The sequence below is a fragment of the Haemaphysalis longicornis genome, unplaced genomic scaffold (assembly GCF_048455015.1).
Source record: "Haemaphysalis longicornis isolate Haplotype H1 unplaced genomic scaffold, Haemaphysalis longicornis Haplotype H1 scaffold_9, whole genome shotgun sequence".
Classification (NCBI taxonomy): Eukaryota; Metazoa; Arthropoda; class Arachnida; order Ixodida; family Ixodidae; genus Haemaphysalis; species Haemaphysalis longicornis.
In genome coordinates, this window is record NW_027526460.1 from 23,320,883 (window position 1) to 23,337,229 (window position 16,347).

General features: G+C 47.4%; 1 protein-coding gene across 1 annotated transcript; it reads left to right on the forward strand.

Moving 5' to 3' along the window:
- Positions 1-543: 543 nt before the first annotated feature.
- Positions 544-16,092, forward strand: LOC144153976 (peroxisomal acyl-coenzyme A oxidase 1-like). The gene is made up of 14 exons (XM_077685779.1): positions 544-735; positions 1,685-1,829; positions 2,007-2,176; positions 7,824-7,931; positions 8,006-8,125; positions 8,835-8,950; positions 9,109-9,278; positions 9,359-9,521; positions 10,242-10,432; positions 10,903-11,067; positions 11,277-11,382; positions 12,056-12,202; positions 14,552-14,755; positions 15,110-16,092. Exons 1-14 carry the CDS (start codon positions 612-614, stop codon positions 15,161-15,163), a joined length of 1,983 nt encoding a protein of 660 aa, XP_077541905.1. The 5' UTR covers positions 544-611; the 3' UTR covers positions 15,164-16,092.
- Positions 16,093-16,347: the final 255 nt, after the last annotated feature.

Here is a 16,347-nt window from a genome sequence, read left to right on the forward strand (position 1 = left end):
TGTCAAACAAATTCGACAATGAAATGCGACTTTTGTGCGAATTTTGAACGGTAACTATGTAGTGAGCGGTTGACTAAAAAAAAACTGTATAAGAGCGGCTTACTTAAACAGTTTGGTAAGTGTTAGAACCCCCTAGCTGTGATTCACCAAGGGAAGTTTGCCACAAGACACTATACGCTCGTGCTGCTTTTCCTGCTCGTGTGTCAGCCAGTTCAGTTCACTCGAAAAAAAATGCCCGCAATGTAGCCGCGCCGAATGTACAGAGCTACTTATTGCCTGATGAACGCGCAACCAAGGCAACAACCGGTTTTCCTCCAGCTGATTTATTGATTATATAAAGTTCCCTGACGCATTCCTATTCTAGCCACCGCACTACTTCACTTCTCCCCGTCTCGTAGCGACATTCCGGCCAACCTTAGTTTTGAAACAAAATACGACTGCCCCCTTTCTTGCACTCGGCGGCACGTGATTACTCAGTGGCGAGAGCACCCGTTGCGGAAAGAGAAACGCTCGAAACAAAACAAGAACGAAACAAGAACCGCCGCGGGCATGGAAGCGCCATCGGTCGTCGCAAACTCGCCCTAGCTAGCGCGACGTCAGTCGCTTGCAAGATGGCTACAGGCGACGTCAACCCAGAACTCCTGCGGGAGCGCGCGGCCGCTACTTTTAATATCCGTGAATTGACGCACCTGTTGGACGGTGGCAATGAAAAAACAGAACGCAGGAAGGAACTCGGTGAGTGAACCGTTCACTGCAGTTGTTTTTCTTCAGTTCATGCGACACATGGCCTACTTTCGCCGTACCGAGCAAGTACTGCTGTCGTTAAGTTGCTGCCTCTTTACCTGTGCATGTGATGCAGTCAATTTACCTGCGTGGTGCTTCTTTATCGAAAGTAGTTATCGTCCCTAAATATGTTACCGGACAGCTTTGGTGGCGTCACACTGGCCGAAAAGTTTGCGTGTCATTTTTCGCTTGTGCAGTACTGGCCACCCCCTCTGAGGTTGTACTTACTTGACAGCTGACTGAAATTGAATTGACAGTTGTCTGGTCGGAGATTGAACGCCGCTTTTGTGAGGCCCGTGGTACGTTTATAACGCGAGAACTAATTCATCCAGAACGAAGGCCACAAGGTCACCACGCTGTAAGCCGCAGGTTTTTCCTTGACGCCGGTTTGCTCAGTGCGCCGTGCCGCCCCAAACTTTTGGCAAGTTTTCCGTGCGCTCATTTCTCCTTTGTCTGTGTTTGTCCGCGTTTTTGTTCGCCGCGGTAAGCCGGGCAATCTGTCCGTTGGTTTCGTTTCACTGCAGCCCCAACACTGCAGCCCTTAGCTTTCGGTTTTGTCGCTCTTTGGTGTGGCCTGCTAGTAAAGAAGCGCGTTTGCTACACGTTCAATTCGGCACTTACGCCCTTAAACCTGCAGGTGGATAGTAATCCTGGTTTCCGTTTTTACCGTTTTTTCAAGTTTTCCATTTCTTGCAATATTGTGCAGCCATTTTCATTGTTGTTACGACAAATTGCTATTAAACACGTTAGGTATTCCTTTTCTTTTTGTTACAGTATTTTTAGCCCGTGAATTAACTGCTGCTTATTTCCTATTCCCAGTTGCACGACATTTATGGAATTTTATCCTTTTTTTTATTTCTGATGAACATTGCAAAAGTGAGAGGATTTGATTTGTTTCCAGAAAAACTTTTCCACGAGGACCCAGAATTCAAGACTGATGTTCCACAGTGTTACCTCACCTACTCGGAGGCATACGCAGACGCACTGCAGAAATGCCTCAAGATTTACCAGAAAGCCATGGTCCTCTCAGATCCGAGAGAAATCTTGTAAGTATCTATACATAGCAGGGTGTAAAATAGACCTGTTGTCGGTAAAACCAAACAATCTTTTAGAAATGTGGTTATTGTGCATTCCCTTTCGTAGTGATGCTTGTGTTCAGTGTTTCGGCTTGTGCATTTGTTTGTATTTTTCTGTTCTGAGACTTATAAGCTTTGCCTTTATAGGACCGTTGCTGATTCGATTCTCCACGACTCGACACCGGTGCATGTGCACTTTGTGATGTTTGTTCCTGCTCTGATGGGCCACGCCAATGAAGAGCAACAGGCAAAGTGGCTCTCCGACGCCCTCACCATGAAGATCGTCGGCTCCTACGCACAGACTGAGCTGGGCCATGGTAAGTTGTATTTCTGGATTGAGCTCAAATTAAGACACCCGGATTTTGGTAGGGATTAATAATAATAAAAATAATAATAATACTTTACTGTACATTGATTGATTGTAGGGTTTAACGTGCCGACGAAACGCAGGCGATGAGGCGTGCCGTAGTGGAGGGCTCCGGATTAATTTTGACCACCTGGGGATCTTTAACGTGCGCCGAAATCTCGTACACACAGGCGTTTTTGATTTTCGCCTCCATCAGAAAAGCGGCCGCCGCGGCCGGGAATCAAACCCGCGACCTCGTGCTACTTTACTGTACAGAAGTCAGGCCTACCAAAGCCTCATATAGGGCTTGGGCGGCAGTTCCTGGAAGAGCGGACAAACATGCTAATTTAACAGAAATTTGTAGCCAACTCGCAAACAAACAGAACACTGTTCACTCGACAGGAAGTGAGGTAAACATGCCCAGAATACTGAAAGCACTTATACAATAATTTGCCATAATGCTTTCCTTAGTTTATAATTAGTTTGAAAAGAAAAATAGTTAGCGGTAGTTGATTGAAGGCATGCGGCACATAATATATTCGACTTCTTTTCCCGTATCTTGTGGTGCATCTAGGCATCAGATACGGTTCTTTAGGGCGGAGGCAGCGCGTTGGAATGTACGGTGTTTTAAAACTACTCCAGTAATGCCTCAATACAATGGTTTCTTGCAATAGCGAGTCGAAGTTTACCATAGACAACGTGGCAAATATGTTAACGTCCCTGGCAAGACACAGGTCATACTCCACATTACGCAGTAGTGAACGCAGAATAAAATCGATCCTATTTTTCCATCGAGTGGCACAAAATTCGTAAACCGTGACACCATAACGAATTGTTAAATGCTGTCCAACCAGTTTGCTTCATTATTCTGGATTGCTTCAGTCTTGTGCTTATAACCAAGCAAGAGCACAACAGCTTTTGAAGTTGAAGGAATGACTAATAACTCATGTCCACTGTTTTCCCCAAAGGCACTGAAGGTTCGGTTGAGCTTAGGTTAACCACTTGTGGGTGCTTTCGTCACACGAAGCAGGAACAATGTCCCTGGCTATGTTCTATGGTGCATAGGGTTACTGAAGCGCCCTGTGATGTTTTGCTATGTTTTATCAGTGATACCAAACTTCTGATTTGTTCCTGGCCTTCGTGCCTTGCAGATAACACGCCCACCCAAAAGATAATTGCCTCTCACTCACGTTTTCCTTTTTCCAGTGTTTGCGTGGAGTACAGTGCAGTGGGTGCCCTTGTTCTGTGCGAAAGGATAACCTCAAAAGCATTTTTATCTTGGTGTTTGCATTGCCGTGGACTGGGCAAGCTTTGACACTGTGCACGTTTCAAAAAGCACACGTGTCAGAATTGCATGACTGGAGTACTCTGTTTGCACAGGCTTCCCCTTCTCTTTTGACAGAAGTGCAGCTGAGTAATTGACACTCACTGGTCAGTTGCACAGCAGGGCTGAATGATTGGCGGTCGTAAATCAGCTGCATAGCATAATATTCTTCCCCGTGAGCAGTATGAATGATTTTGACATTAGTATTGAGGAAACTTCCGCTCCTTCACATTTTGCTTGACAGCGCTTTGCTACCAATCAAATTACTCGCACCAATCTTCGAAAACGGTACTACGAAGCACGCTGGCATCCGAGGCTGAGATGCAGCTTCGTCTCGATTTGGCTTGGCTGTGTCTCAGCGTGAGAGCCTTTACGATTTGTTTTAGCTACATTGTCATAACCATCAAGCAGTAACACCCTCCATAGTAGTAGCAGTGTCATCTGGTGTTGTGACATCAGTAGCTCTTTCATGGGACATAAAAATGATGAGAATGCAGTGTTTAGGAGGTACAATTTTGAGAGTTTTTGCTGCCCAGCTCATTAAAAAAAAACTGTAATTTACTTTCACAAAATTTCCGTTGTAATGTAATGGTCTAGAGCAGGGGTCAGCAACTTTTTTAGGTGGAGGGCCGAGTTGTATGAAGCCCAACCTAGCGAAGGCCGGGCAGCAAAATCGGGTGGGGGGACTTTGCAGGCATAGGAAAAAGTTCAGCCAATTGAAAATAATATTTGCCAATAATTGACAATATTCTGGCTAAATTCGAAGATGGGGGACAATGCCAACCGGAAGTAATCAATTCTGAGTTTATGTGTCCTGTCTAACCCCATTTGAGGTCAAAACTGGCATGTCCGCCTTCATATAGGAAGTTACAAAGGGAGGGATGAGGGTTCTGATGATTTGTAGGGGGCTGCATAATACTTCCCCATGGGCCGCACGTAGGCTGCAGGTTGCTGACCCCTGGTCTAGAGGAAGTTGTTCATTAAAGAGGGTACTTTTGTACCTAATCTCTCAATTAAAGCAACTGACATAGAATCAGACACAGTGATGTTCAGTAGTCGAAAGAAAAATTCCCATTTCTGGGTTTGAAAATTTTATAATTTGGAGCGTTTTCCCTCGCAGGTTTCCCAAGAATTCCCTGCAAATTTCCCTCCATCCTCGTTTTGTAGCTGATAGATCTTTATGTGGATTCCTGTTCGGTTTTGGGCATTAGCCACCCCTATGTCTATAGCCTTCCGGATGCAAACGACTTTCAGAGAATCAGAGTTTCAACGTAAACTAAATTCCAAGTCATCTGCCATTTAGCAGCATTTGACTACGCATAAATTGCTTTGCACCAAGCAGCATGCTTACTTTGCATGCTAAAGCTGTTAGTGTAAACTGCCCGCATGAAAAAGAACAAGACATTGTTGGGTAATTGATGTATTTTAGCTCAGTGCCGAAACAGTGGGTGCCATCTCTTGTTGACAGCACGCAGATTAACGTGCACCCGAAATACATTTTTGTATCTTGCTCAGGAATGCATGCCAACAGGCTTCAGCCCTTCAGCTGGCGCCGCTTCATGCTTTACTAGATTTTCCTCATGGCGTATTCTTTCCTCTATGTTCCCTCGTATCGTATGAACTGGATTGGAAGCTGTCTGGAATACTTGTGGCTTGCACGAGCACGCGTGAAAATATGTGAACAAGTGTAAGGAGACTTTTTTTAAAGAAAAACAAAGTAATAAATGATGTGAGGGCTGGTTTACTTGCATTATTTTTCGTTTTTACTACAGAACTCCTAAAATTCCCTGCATCTATTAAAGATTCCCTTTTTCCCCTTTCGGCAAAAATAATTCCTTGCATGGAACATCACTGATCAGACATGCTTCTACAATGCAGAAATTTTGTAGTGGAGTTTGTTATAGGGGTTTAACTCTAAAAAGGATTTTTTTGTTTTGCAGCACTTTGAAATTTTGTTTTAACACGCTTCACCATAACTATATACTGAATGTAAATTACATTAACGCTAAAAAATACATAATACACAGGTTTGAGCAGCCTTGAGGGCACAGAAAGCTTTAGCATTTGAAAATAATTACAGCTTCGCTGTCTTCCATCTTCACAGAGTGAAAGGGCTCCGATTTTTTTTTTTTTTTTTAGATATTGCGCCCTTTCAGTACGTGCTATACGCCTCGAGATTCGCGATCGCTGCGCCGCCTGCCGCCACTTCTCCGCGGCGTTTGCGGGATTAGCGCTGCGTGGCTGATAGGTGGTCATGCAGTGTTTTGGTTCTCTTTCGCTTCTCTTTGCCTTTCCGCGCACTAAACAACTTGTTAAGGTGACGTCTGTAAGCTAACTGCACGTGTAGGGCGCTTAAAAAAAACAGCGGCGTCTTGGTAGAGCGCTCGAACGCCAACAAGAGCTACCCGGGGAGGCGGTTCTGCGCGCTTCTTGGCCGCTCTTCCCGGCGTCGGCGACGGCAGCGGCATATCACCGCTGTCACCTTCGAACACGTCAGCACAAGTGAATTCTATTTATTGTCACCTCGTTTAGACCTGATATTGGCACCGTAAGAGGTTGGTTCGTTTTGCAGCGCAGACAACAAATGCGGCTTTGCTTCGAATATGTACGTCGTAGAAAAATATGTTTCGGGGATGTGATAACCCAACAGCGTACAAAAACTTGTACCTTTTATGGGAATATAAGCCACGCGAAAATGTTAAGTACACTCAAAGGCTGTGCATTGTCAGATACGTGCCCACTCATGCATGCCTTATGGTAAGAACCAAGGTATATGTTAATGACCACGGGAAAATGAATGGTTTGCAAGTCAGGAGCAATAAATAGAATAGTCGTACGGGAATAAAAAAAACCCGAGTGCAGCTTCTGAAATGCTAAAGACGTTTGTTTGAGCAAGGTAGTATTCACCAGACCAACTAGATGCGAAATGCACTGATATTTCGCTAGACATGGGGGGGGGGGGGGGGGGGGGGTGAGGAGGAGGACGCTCAACTGTCGTTGTTTGCAAATGCGGAGCGTAATCAACAAATGAACGTTTTATTAATCACACACACAACTGCGTGTTCACTTTTCGTTTGTTTTTCGCCTTCAACGAACGGCTGATCATTCGGCGGACGCATTTTTTGAAGAATATAGGGTAAGCAGTTCACAAGAAATACGAGGTGTCGTTGAAAGAGTTGGTTGATTGATTGCAGGGTTTAACGCGCCGACGCAACGGAGACGATGAGGCACGCCGTAGTGGACGGCTCCGGATTAATTTTGACCACCTAGAGATCCTTAACGTGCGCCGAAATCTCGTACACACGGGCTCGTTGGAAGAGTGTCGTGTCTGATAAGGGTCTCTGATTTCGGTTTATGCTAGATTCTGCAGTCTCCCAGTGTCATACGACGATGTTTCGAAGAAGAGTTTGGTCGCGGACGCGGATTACTTTATAAGCCCATCTTCGCGCTTCTCGTGGAGGATAAATGTAACAGATGAATTCTTAGCGAGCGCTCACCTACGTACGACCCAGCGTTAAATTTGCCGTCGTGTGCTGACCCCGGAGTGTAATTTTGCATTATCCATCGTACTTCTTTGGTACAATGTTTGCGAAATTTACGCCGCATTGGCTTGTTCAGGGAACTGACCAATATTTGATATGTGATATTGGCAGGCGTAACTTGCGTGCTGTCAGGTATATACCCGAGTGCTCCGCTGGATTTTGTAGTGCACAAAGTCGATTTACATCATAGTGTGTATGGCCGCAACATGACCATCGGAGGAAACACTGCTTACGGAGACACTGCCACTAAATTTCAGGGCAGCGGAATTGCAATCAGCTGCATGCAAATGCTGGCTTCGGGACGCCGGCCTGTGACACACGCCCGGCGCTCATATAGATCTTTCTAAGATCGCGTCATAAACGTTTATACTCTCGTGAACACACCAGGCTTGCAAACAGAGTGCCTGCTCCACGTTATTCGATATTTCGAACGCGGACAAACGGTAAATCGCTGTCTTGAACGAGCCCCAAAAGCAACGGCGACAGGGGGGAGCGGGCCGGGGACTCCCGCGCCTGCTTTCGAAACGGGCCGCTAGGGGGATTTCAGTGGCGCCCCTACAGGCCGCGCTCGAGGCGTATAGCGTAGGCTTCCATCGTGGGAGTGAATGACGCATGTAAAATGCTTTGTTTTGCGTCTCATGCTGGTTGAATCGTTTTTTTTGCCCTTGCTTGTGCACATCACCTCTTTCTGCACTGGATGAGGCATTTCTTGTTCGTAGCGCAGTGCACCGACAGTACCGCTTGCCTTCCAGGAACCTTCATTCGGGGTCTGGAGACGCGTGCCACTTACGACCCCGAGCGGGAGGAGTTTGTCCTGCACACACCCAACCTGTCCTCGATAAAATGGTGGCCCGGGAGCTGTAAGCCTCGTCGTTTCTCCTCTGTTGCGTTACTGCTGCATGTTGGTGTGTGCTGACGGAAAGTAAATTTCCAGTGGGCAAGACAGCCAACCATGCCATTGTGCTGGCACAGCTGTACACTAAGGGCAAATGCTACGGGATCCACCCATTCATGGTACAGATTCGGAGCATGGAGGACCACACTCCACTACCAGGTAAGTGCCACTCACTCCTCTCCCTCAAATGACAGGGGGCCCTTGATGGGCCTCTTAAAACTTGAGGATATACCACAGGGGGTGTTAAGCGGTTACTGCAGTAGTCAGCCACGTTGTTCGTGGAACGTCATAATTGTTACTCCCTATTTGCAGCTCAGCATAAGAGACAATGGCTAGAAAAAGTCCGGGGACACCGTAGCACTTCAGGTTCCAAATGAGAAAGCGTTCATGTCCTATCATACACCTGAGACACTTCACTTTTGCGAACGCATTCTCGAAAGGCTTCAGCGTTTTGCCATTTGACACGATTTGCTTCACAGTTCACTTCCGCCTTATGCTTTCGAGTGTCCTTGATCAGTCTCCTACGCGTTGTGCCGCTGCGTGTTCCTGCTGCCATGTATCGGGAGAGTTGGCAGTGACGGTGGATTTCGTTGCCTAACTGTTCACTTACTTGGCTGCATTGTTCCGCTCCGTTACTTCATCTGCACTTTTACTGGCATGGACAGCTACGTTTTACTGCTACCAAGTTAATTAAAGCGCATGCTATGGAATGCTTCGAATGCACATGGTTGAGGAGGTGCTTCACTGTTACAGATGCCAATGTTAACACTGGCTATTTCACTCAGTGGACCATTTAATGCTTTCACGTTGAAAGAAAAGTTTAATTAAAAATTCAGCTGAACCTTTCTTATATATTTCCTCCCCCCAGGAATCACGGTGGGGGAAATTGGGCCAAAGATGGGAATGAGGGCTGCTGACAACGGATTTCTCAAACTAGACAACGTTCGTATTCCTAGGGAGAACATGCTGATGAAGAATGCCCAGGTAAAGTGGACACTGCTGCTGTTTCTAAGAATTCCCGCTCTGTTGCCACATATTAAGAAATTTATGAGGCCACATAGAAAAAAAGAGAACACTGGGTGGTCTGTCTGTTAGTTTGCACATCTCGTGAAAGGTTGCTCCCTGTCCTTGTGTACGCACAGGTGACGAAAGAAGGGGACTACGTGAAGCCTGCCAGCGACAAGCTCAACTACGGCACCATGGTGTTTGTGCGCGTGCTGCTGCTGGACATGTTTGCGTTCAACATTGCCCGGGCGTGCACCATCGCCGTGCGGTACAGTGCGGTGCGGAGGCAGTCGGAGATAACCCCAGGGTGAGTTCTGTGTCGTCGTCGTGCCCGTCAAGGGAGAGAGCCCCGTGAGCGACCGTCGTCCTCTTGACTGACCTTACCAGGCAGGGCGAGTGCCAGATCCTGGACTACCAGGCGCAGCAGTACAAGCTGCTCCCCCTGGTGGGCCTGTGCCACGCCCTGCGCGGCATGTTTGCCAACCTCATGGAGCTCTACAAGCAGGCCAACCAGGACCTCGAGATGGGGAACCTCCAGGCACTGCCCGAGGTGCGCGCCGTTCTCCGAGGGCTCGGGGAACCGACTTTGGGAGCCCTGTGGGCCTTTAAGTAAAACACGAAGCAAATGGCACAGACGCGTGTGTACAAGCATTGTGGGAGAATGACAAATGGTTCCTGCAAAGTGGAGCAGCAGTGTTCTTCAACAGGGGTTGTATTCTAGTGCGTAAGCATTCTCGGGTGACTCGCCCCAGAAATCTGCCCACAATGTGTGACATGGTGCACTCGAAGGCAAACATACTTAGTGCATGTGTAGAGATGAGCCCCTGGAAAGGATGCTTACAGACGATCTGGCGATTCCCACCCAGGAATGTCTACAAATTCTTTTTCTAAGCAGAAATGAGAATTAGATTTATTGTCCCTTATCAAAATGAAGAAAATGTGCTGGTTAATGCCAGTGAAGAGCTCGTCTTTGTAATACATCTAGTTATCTTTGTCAGACCAGGTGCGAAAGGTGGGAGCAGCATTTGATTTAAAAACGCTTCTTGTTGTAAATTATTATAACTGCATATCTCGATTCTTATCCTAGAAAAGGATAGCAGCATGTTGTGGCTTAATTTATCTAGAGGGAGGCTGCATTATAGACCTTACTTAAGGAACAGTAAGTAGTGATTGTGTGAGATGCTTTGTACAGCAGTCAATTGAGCACGGGCAGAACCTAGTGAATGCAGGAAGCAGCTGACGTTGTTGCGTTCTCCTTCTCCTGCTGCAGCTGCACGCCATCTCGTCGGGCCTCAAGGCCTTCTGCTCTGAGATGGCGGCGAAGGGCATCGAGACGTGCCGCCTGGCCTGCGGGGGCCACGGCTTCCTGCTGATCAGTGGCCTCCCAAGGCTGTATGCCACCACCGTGGCAGCTTGCACCTACGAGGGCGAGAACACGGTCATGTACCTGCAGGCAGCCAGGTACGGATGACGTAGACTTTGCAGCGCCAGCCAAGAGGTCAGCTGGGCATTCTGTTCAAACATCGGGACTTCTGAAACCCAAGTGTATTTGATGTTTTCAGCATTCTGTGTATTCGATCTGCCCTCCCCTTGTTGCTGTTACGTTGCCATAGCCATTCCATCTGTGTGCAGGCTGTCATTTCAGGATACAAAGAGGGATGTATTTTCTTGTGTTTATTTGTGCATTCGTGCCAGGTTGTGTAATTCAAGCACCTTTTTATACAACAGGCGATCTTTTTATGCAACAGGTGAGACTGGGTTTTAAAGAAAACAAATTCAGGTCATGCAATTACATTCGGTGATCTAATTGGTCATGTCCAAATTTTTAGGGAAGTCTTATTTTGCCACTTTAATTTGCATGTTTAGTTGTAGTTCACAAGAGCTGTTTTCTATTTATTTAGTTATTCCCGTCTTTTGCTTTTGCAACGCAGGTACGTGCTGAAGTGCTTAGCCCAGCCTCACCAGCTCTCGAACAAGTCTGCCTTCTACTTCCTCCTGGAGCCCAGCACTCTGAATGTGGCCCCCTACAACGACAAGCTGAGGGGACAGGCGGCAATCAGGCAGCTCATACCGCTCTACAGGGCAGCCGCATACAAGTGAGAGCCGAGCTGCCTTCTTCATTGTGCTTAGGGCCTTCTCTATTCTCGGAGATACACATGCAGTGGGTGCATGTGTAACTGTACTGCTGATGTATGGTTGCTGAGAAGCCATCCATGCTGATCGGTGATTGCTGATTGCTGATCATCACATTATTCTGTGACAAAGTGGACGGCATACAGAAGTTCTTCTTTCTTCCCTCAAACAGGCATGTCCACCGTGCCCACAAGAAGGTGCGAGGCTTAGTTGCCTCAGGGTTGACGCAAGAAGTAGCCTGGAACCAAAGCCAGGTGGACCTGATAATTGCGTCCAGGGTAAGTACGATCGTTATCTGTTTGCAATATAACGGGCATATAAACAATGCCACTGCATTATCCACTTTTCTTCGCTTAGCAGCCATCTTTTGGGGCGACCCAGTTTGTACACTTTTGGAGGTGTTGTATTGGGACTGAGACATAACTGATGATGTTTTTAAGCGTGCAATAGGCACAGTTTGGGTGTTAGCTTGAATCCGAAGTTCCTGCCAGGTTCATGGTTCTAGAGTACCAAAGGTTTGCATTACATATACTGCTCCCAATAGCAGCTAGTCTTTGATAAACTATAATAAAGTGACCCTGTGATAAATGGTTATCCCCCCCCCACACCCAAAGACCTTTTAAAAAGTGGCAGAATGGGAAAGCAGCTTAAGATGTGTACACTAGTTCATGGCACGCTTGCACGCAGTGAAGGGCACTTCATTCAGCCCAGCCCACTTGTTGCAATACCAGATACAACAATGCATCGGCTATGAGGATGAACTGCTCTACTTTGTACATGCCAGATCACATAGCTAGGCAAGCAAGTCGCCTCGGGGCGTTGGTGGGCTAACTGAGCGATGGACGGTTTGTGAACTGGTCTTTCAAATATCTCCTTGCAGTCACTCTTAGCCTGCCAGCACGGAACACTGGTGCTTGCTTGAGCTCATCCCCGTGGCCCTTTCCCCTGCAGGCGACCATCCAGTACTACCTGGGGCTGAACTACTTCTCGTGGGTGGAGCAGGCCAGCATCTCGGAACCCCTGCGGGAAGTGCTGCTCCGCCTCTGCCACCTCTACATGCTGCACGGCATCTACGAGCAGCCAGGACTCTTCCTCGTGGTGAGTGACCGCGATTCTCTCTTGGCACAATTGGGCTTTTTTTTTCATCCTCAGTTGAGACCTCTTTTAGTGCTTCCCCTGTTTGTATTTTATTTATGATCACTGCTTCCCTTTCCTCTCTCTCTCTAGCATTCTCTCTCCCACAAAGCCGTTAGTGCTGCCTCGACTCCTAACTTTCATGCCAGCAAGCGCACAGCCATGGATGGCAGGGAGATTAGTGGCTGCTTGGCTGTGAGGCACTGAGCTTTCAGCAGCTGCTAGCTTTATATGAGGGCTGAGGTGATGCGTTGCAACAACTTTGCAGTACCATCATTTTCAGGGATCAGTGCACCCCATTGTTTTTTTTTTTGTATGTGTGTGCAAACCCGTGCAAAGCTGTTTTATCGCCTTTTACTCGCTGACTTTTGTGATTGCTTCTAGTCAGACTAGCAGTTGCTGTGGTAGGAATGGCAGAAGTAGCTCGCTCTTGTACACGACCCTTCCATCTGGGATGGGGTGGGAAACACTTGAGAAACTTGAATCAGTAGATGTGGATGCGAGGTAAAGGCCAGAGGTTTCTTATGTTTTAAGTGCAGAGCACTTTATGGGCTCACCTTGTCGTCGTAGCTCCCTGTAACGCTCGATGTCAAGCAACGGCCGGAATCCAGCAGCGCAGTAACAGACCGAAGTGGAGCCTGGTGTACCGTCATCAGGGAGTCGCACTGAAGCTTCGAAAACCACGTGGTTTAAATAGTCATCACCGTTCGAACCTCGTCAATCGCTGGCTCTTGTCATACATCTCCCCGTTGTTTAGCGCAAAGAAAACTGCAGGTACATTTCAGGCAAAATCTGTGTTTATAACTGGCAGCCTCCTCGTTCATTTAGCTGGGAATGCTCGTTGGGTTGGTTTTTGCGATAGTAAGCAAAAAAAGTGTCCGCACAAGAAATAAATGCCGTTCGAAATGACGCAGAAAGACTCCAGCCGCGCAAGAAAAAATGCCGCGTTCGAAATGGCGCAGAAAGGCTCCAGCTGCGCAAGAAAAAAATCACACGTTCGAAATGACGCAGAAAGGCTCCAGCATACGAAATTAAAGCAAGCACAAAAAGAACAACTCCTGCTTGCGCAGTTTCAGGCAGGGGGCGCGCGAGCACTGCGAAGGCGGGAAATTTGAATTGCATATTCATCAAGAGAGGAGTGAGACAGAGCGGCGTAGAGCGCGATGGGTGGCAGCAGTGAGCGGGTAACGGCGCCACGGCCCATTATGGCGAATCACTGCTCTGCACTTCCGACAGCTTTCACATTGAGTGGAAGGGCTTTAATTTTTTTCTAAACCAGAGCAGTGTAATTTAAGTAATCTTCAAGATTTACTTAAACTGACCTTCCCGTCTCTAATGTAAAAAAAAGTTCCCTTCTTGCAGCAAGCCCCTCGTTGATGCCACCATGGGTTGTGTGGTTTTGGCATTACCATTTCTAGCATATGTTGACCACTCTGTTACGGTATGGCCGCCAGAGTAGTTCTTTGGGAAAGTGAGATCACAGCTTTGTGTCTTGGTAGTTCTCTCTATCATGCATCCACACTCCAGAGTTTCCAGATTAGTTAAATACGAGCTAGGGCATTGAGCATGCAAAGTTTCCTGTGCAGCGGCCCTTAACCCTTTCTGGTCTGAAACTTTTACCAACTTTCTGGCCATCCTGGTCCAAAACTAGTTTGCCCATTTCTGGCACCATTAAGAAAAATACAGACTGTGCAAGAAAAACTCAACAGGATATTTATTTTTTTCTCTTGCATTCTGCTTGCAGCTCCTTTAGCGATATTTGAGCAGCATGTGCAGCCACTCGAAGCTAGCTCCTGGGTGCAGGCCAGTGTTTTTACTGCAGGTTTTGCAGAAAATTGGTTTCCCTCCTGCCTCCTTTTGTTTTTATATCTATACAAACAGCACATCTGATGGAGGCACGTGATTTTCTACCTCGCTGAAGTTATCATCGCTTTCATTAAGTGCACCACTGCAAAGTGCACACGATAGGAGAGCGGCCATGCTTCTCAGCAAACGGTGTGTGTGAAAATGCTCTGGGATCCAGAAGGCCCGTGCTGAAATGTTGTCCTGAACCCTTGTGCAAAAAGAAGTAAACTGTTTACTTATCCCTCAAGAGATGGTGCATCATGTATACAAAGAATGCGAGCAGATCGCAGTGACCAAAACTGCAAAATTCAACACCCAAGTTGGGTGGGATCCAACAACGGAGCGCTGCGGCCGTGTTGCGTTTCGGGGCAGGGCCCGACGACGGACCAGTAAGGGTTAGCGAAGCTGTGCACTAGCTGCGAAGTGACTTTGCCACTGAGTTCGCATTCCCCCCCTTCCCACAAACAGGCGGGCCTCCGGGAGGAGCACCTGGAGGCGATGTCGGCCGTCATCACGGAGCTGCTGGGCAAGCTGCGACCGGATGCGGTGTCCCTGGTGGACGCCTTTGACCACCACGACATGGTGCTGTGCAGCGCCCTGGGCTCCTACGACGGGCGAGTCTACGAGCGCATGTACCAGAGCGCCCTCCAGGCACCCCTAAACAAGACGCAGGTACAAAGGAGGGGCTCCTCTCTCCCTTCTCTCTGTTCAGCTCGCTCACTTGCACAGTAAAACTTCGATACAAAGTAAGTGTTAGCGTAATTTTGATACAGCGAAGTCTCCACGCTTCGAGAAAATTGATTTGGGAGGAAAATTTCACTTTAACAATAATGGAAACTGTTGCCAGTGCAGCGACTTCTTTAACCCACGGAGGCAGGCCTCTTGGGGCATGCAGCCCAACATGAACACCCTAAGTAAGTTGGGGAAATTTCGACAGGCTCTCTCGTAACATTCGAGTAAATATGGTAGCTGCACAGAGCCTACCATCGTAATCACTAATTATGCACATTTGTTTGGCTTTTCTAGGTTCACGAGTCTTACCACCGGTTCCTGGGTCCACTCATGAAGTCGAGCCTCTGAAGAAGGCCTTCTCGGCACATTATCTGCGTTCACCTCTTCATTTGCACATTTTTAAAGGGTCGCAAGTTGCCGTCCCGTGACGGCTCACTGGAAAGGTGATCTTGCTTTCAGCGCTCGTGTCGTCAAAACACTTATTGAATTTTATCGCTAACAGGTCGGTACGTTTTTAGCCATCAAGCTGTAGCAATTCAGTGCACGTACATTAGGTCAGTGGGTGATCTGTTGCAAAGAGATTGGTGTCTTTTTCTTTCGGGTCAAAGGTAATAGTACTCCTATTTGCAGTACACTTCACCATTTCTGCCGTCCGCTAGCAGTGAAGTGTTTGAGCTAATGTGGTGCTTTCAGGCAGCGCGTCTGCAGAATCCTGAGTGTCCTGGACTTCTCATTTGCGGAATGCTGTCGACCAAGCTATTTTTGAATAATGTCAAATGGCGTACTTGCAAATGAGACCAGTTTCCTCCTCTGCTAACATTCCTCGTTGTGTAGCAGGCAGTTTCAAGCGATTTACACTCGCGACTTGTAGGCAGCACTTTGCACGCAGTTATTTTCTACCTTCATTATTGCGATTCTTTTGTTCTAGCGCACTTTACGTTTGCGGTCCTGTTGTTGCCGTGTTGAGGGTGGTGTGCTCTAGAATCTGATGCAATATTTTTTATAGAATTCAAACAATCACAGTGCATTTGAGATCGGTAAAAGAACAAAAGCAATGCGCTGTGCGGTGTCCAGCAATAACCTATCGCCCAAATGAGGTGCCTTGGCACCAGCTTACGTGTGATGTCGGGTGGACAAATCTCTTTTTTACGGCTTTTGGGGTTTTGTCCGAGGGCCCATTTTTTAACACGTTTTTACAAGATTCGCAATTTTCAATGTTTGTGATATTGTACTTGCGATGCAAATAAAGTATTTTTATGCATGTTTGTACTAACCGACGGCAGTGTGGACTATTTAAATGTGACATGTGTGGCTCGAATGGGTGGGACGGTGGTTTATTACAGCATGTGCCAAGCATGCTTGCAAGTGGTGCTTTTGTGCCAATGTGCGTTGAAGCGACCAAAATGACACCGCAGCAAATATGGCCTTTGCCACTAAGGCCGGCATCATGGGCTATTCCTTTGCAGGCTAGTGGGAAGCAGCACAAGTTACACAGTGTAGACCGCTCATAACGTATGTCGCAAGAGCCACGA

What these genes read in the sequence shown, in the direction of transcription:
- LOC144153976 (XM_077685779.1), top strand. Translation starts at nt 612, where the DNA reads ATGGCTACAGGCGACGTCAACCCAGAACTCCTGCGGGAGCGCGCGGCC. An exon ending in ACAGACTGAGCTGGGCCATG is followed by an intron (nt 2,177 to 7,823) that starts GTAAGTTGTATT and finishes CTTGCCTTCCAG; the next exon opens with GAACCTTCATTCGGGGTCTG. An exon ending in ATGTACCTGCAGGCAGCCAG is followed by an intron (nt 10,433 to 10,902) that starts GTACGGATGACG and finishes TTTGCAACGCAG; the next exon opens with GTACGTGCTGAAGTGCTTAG.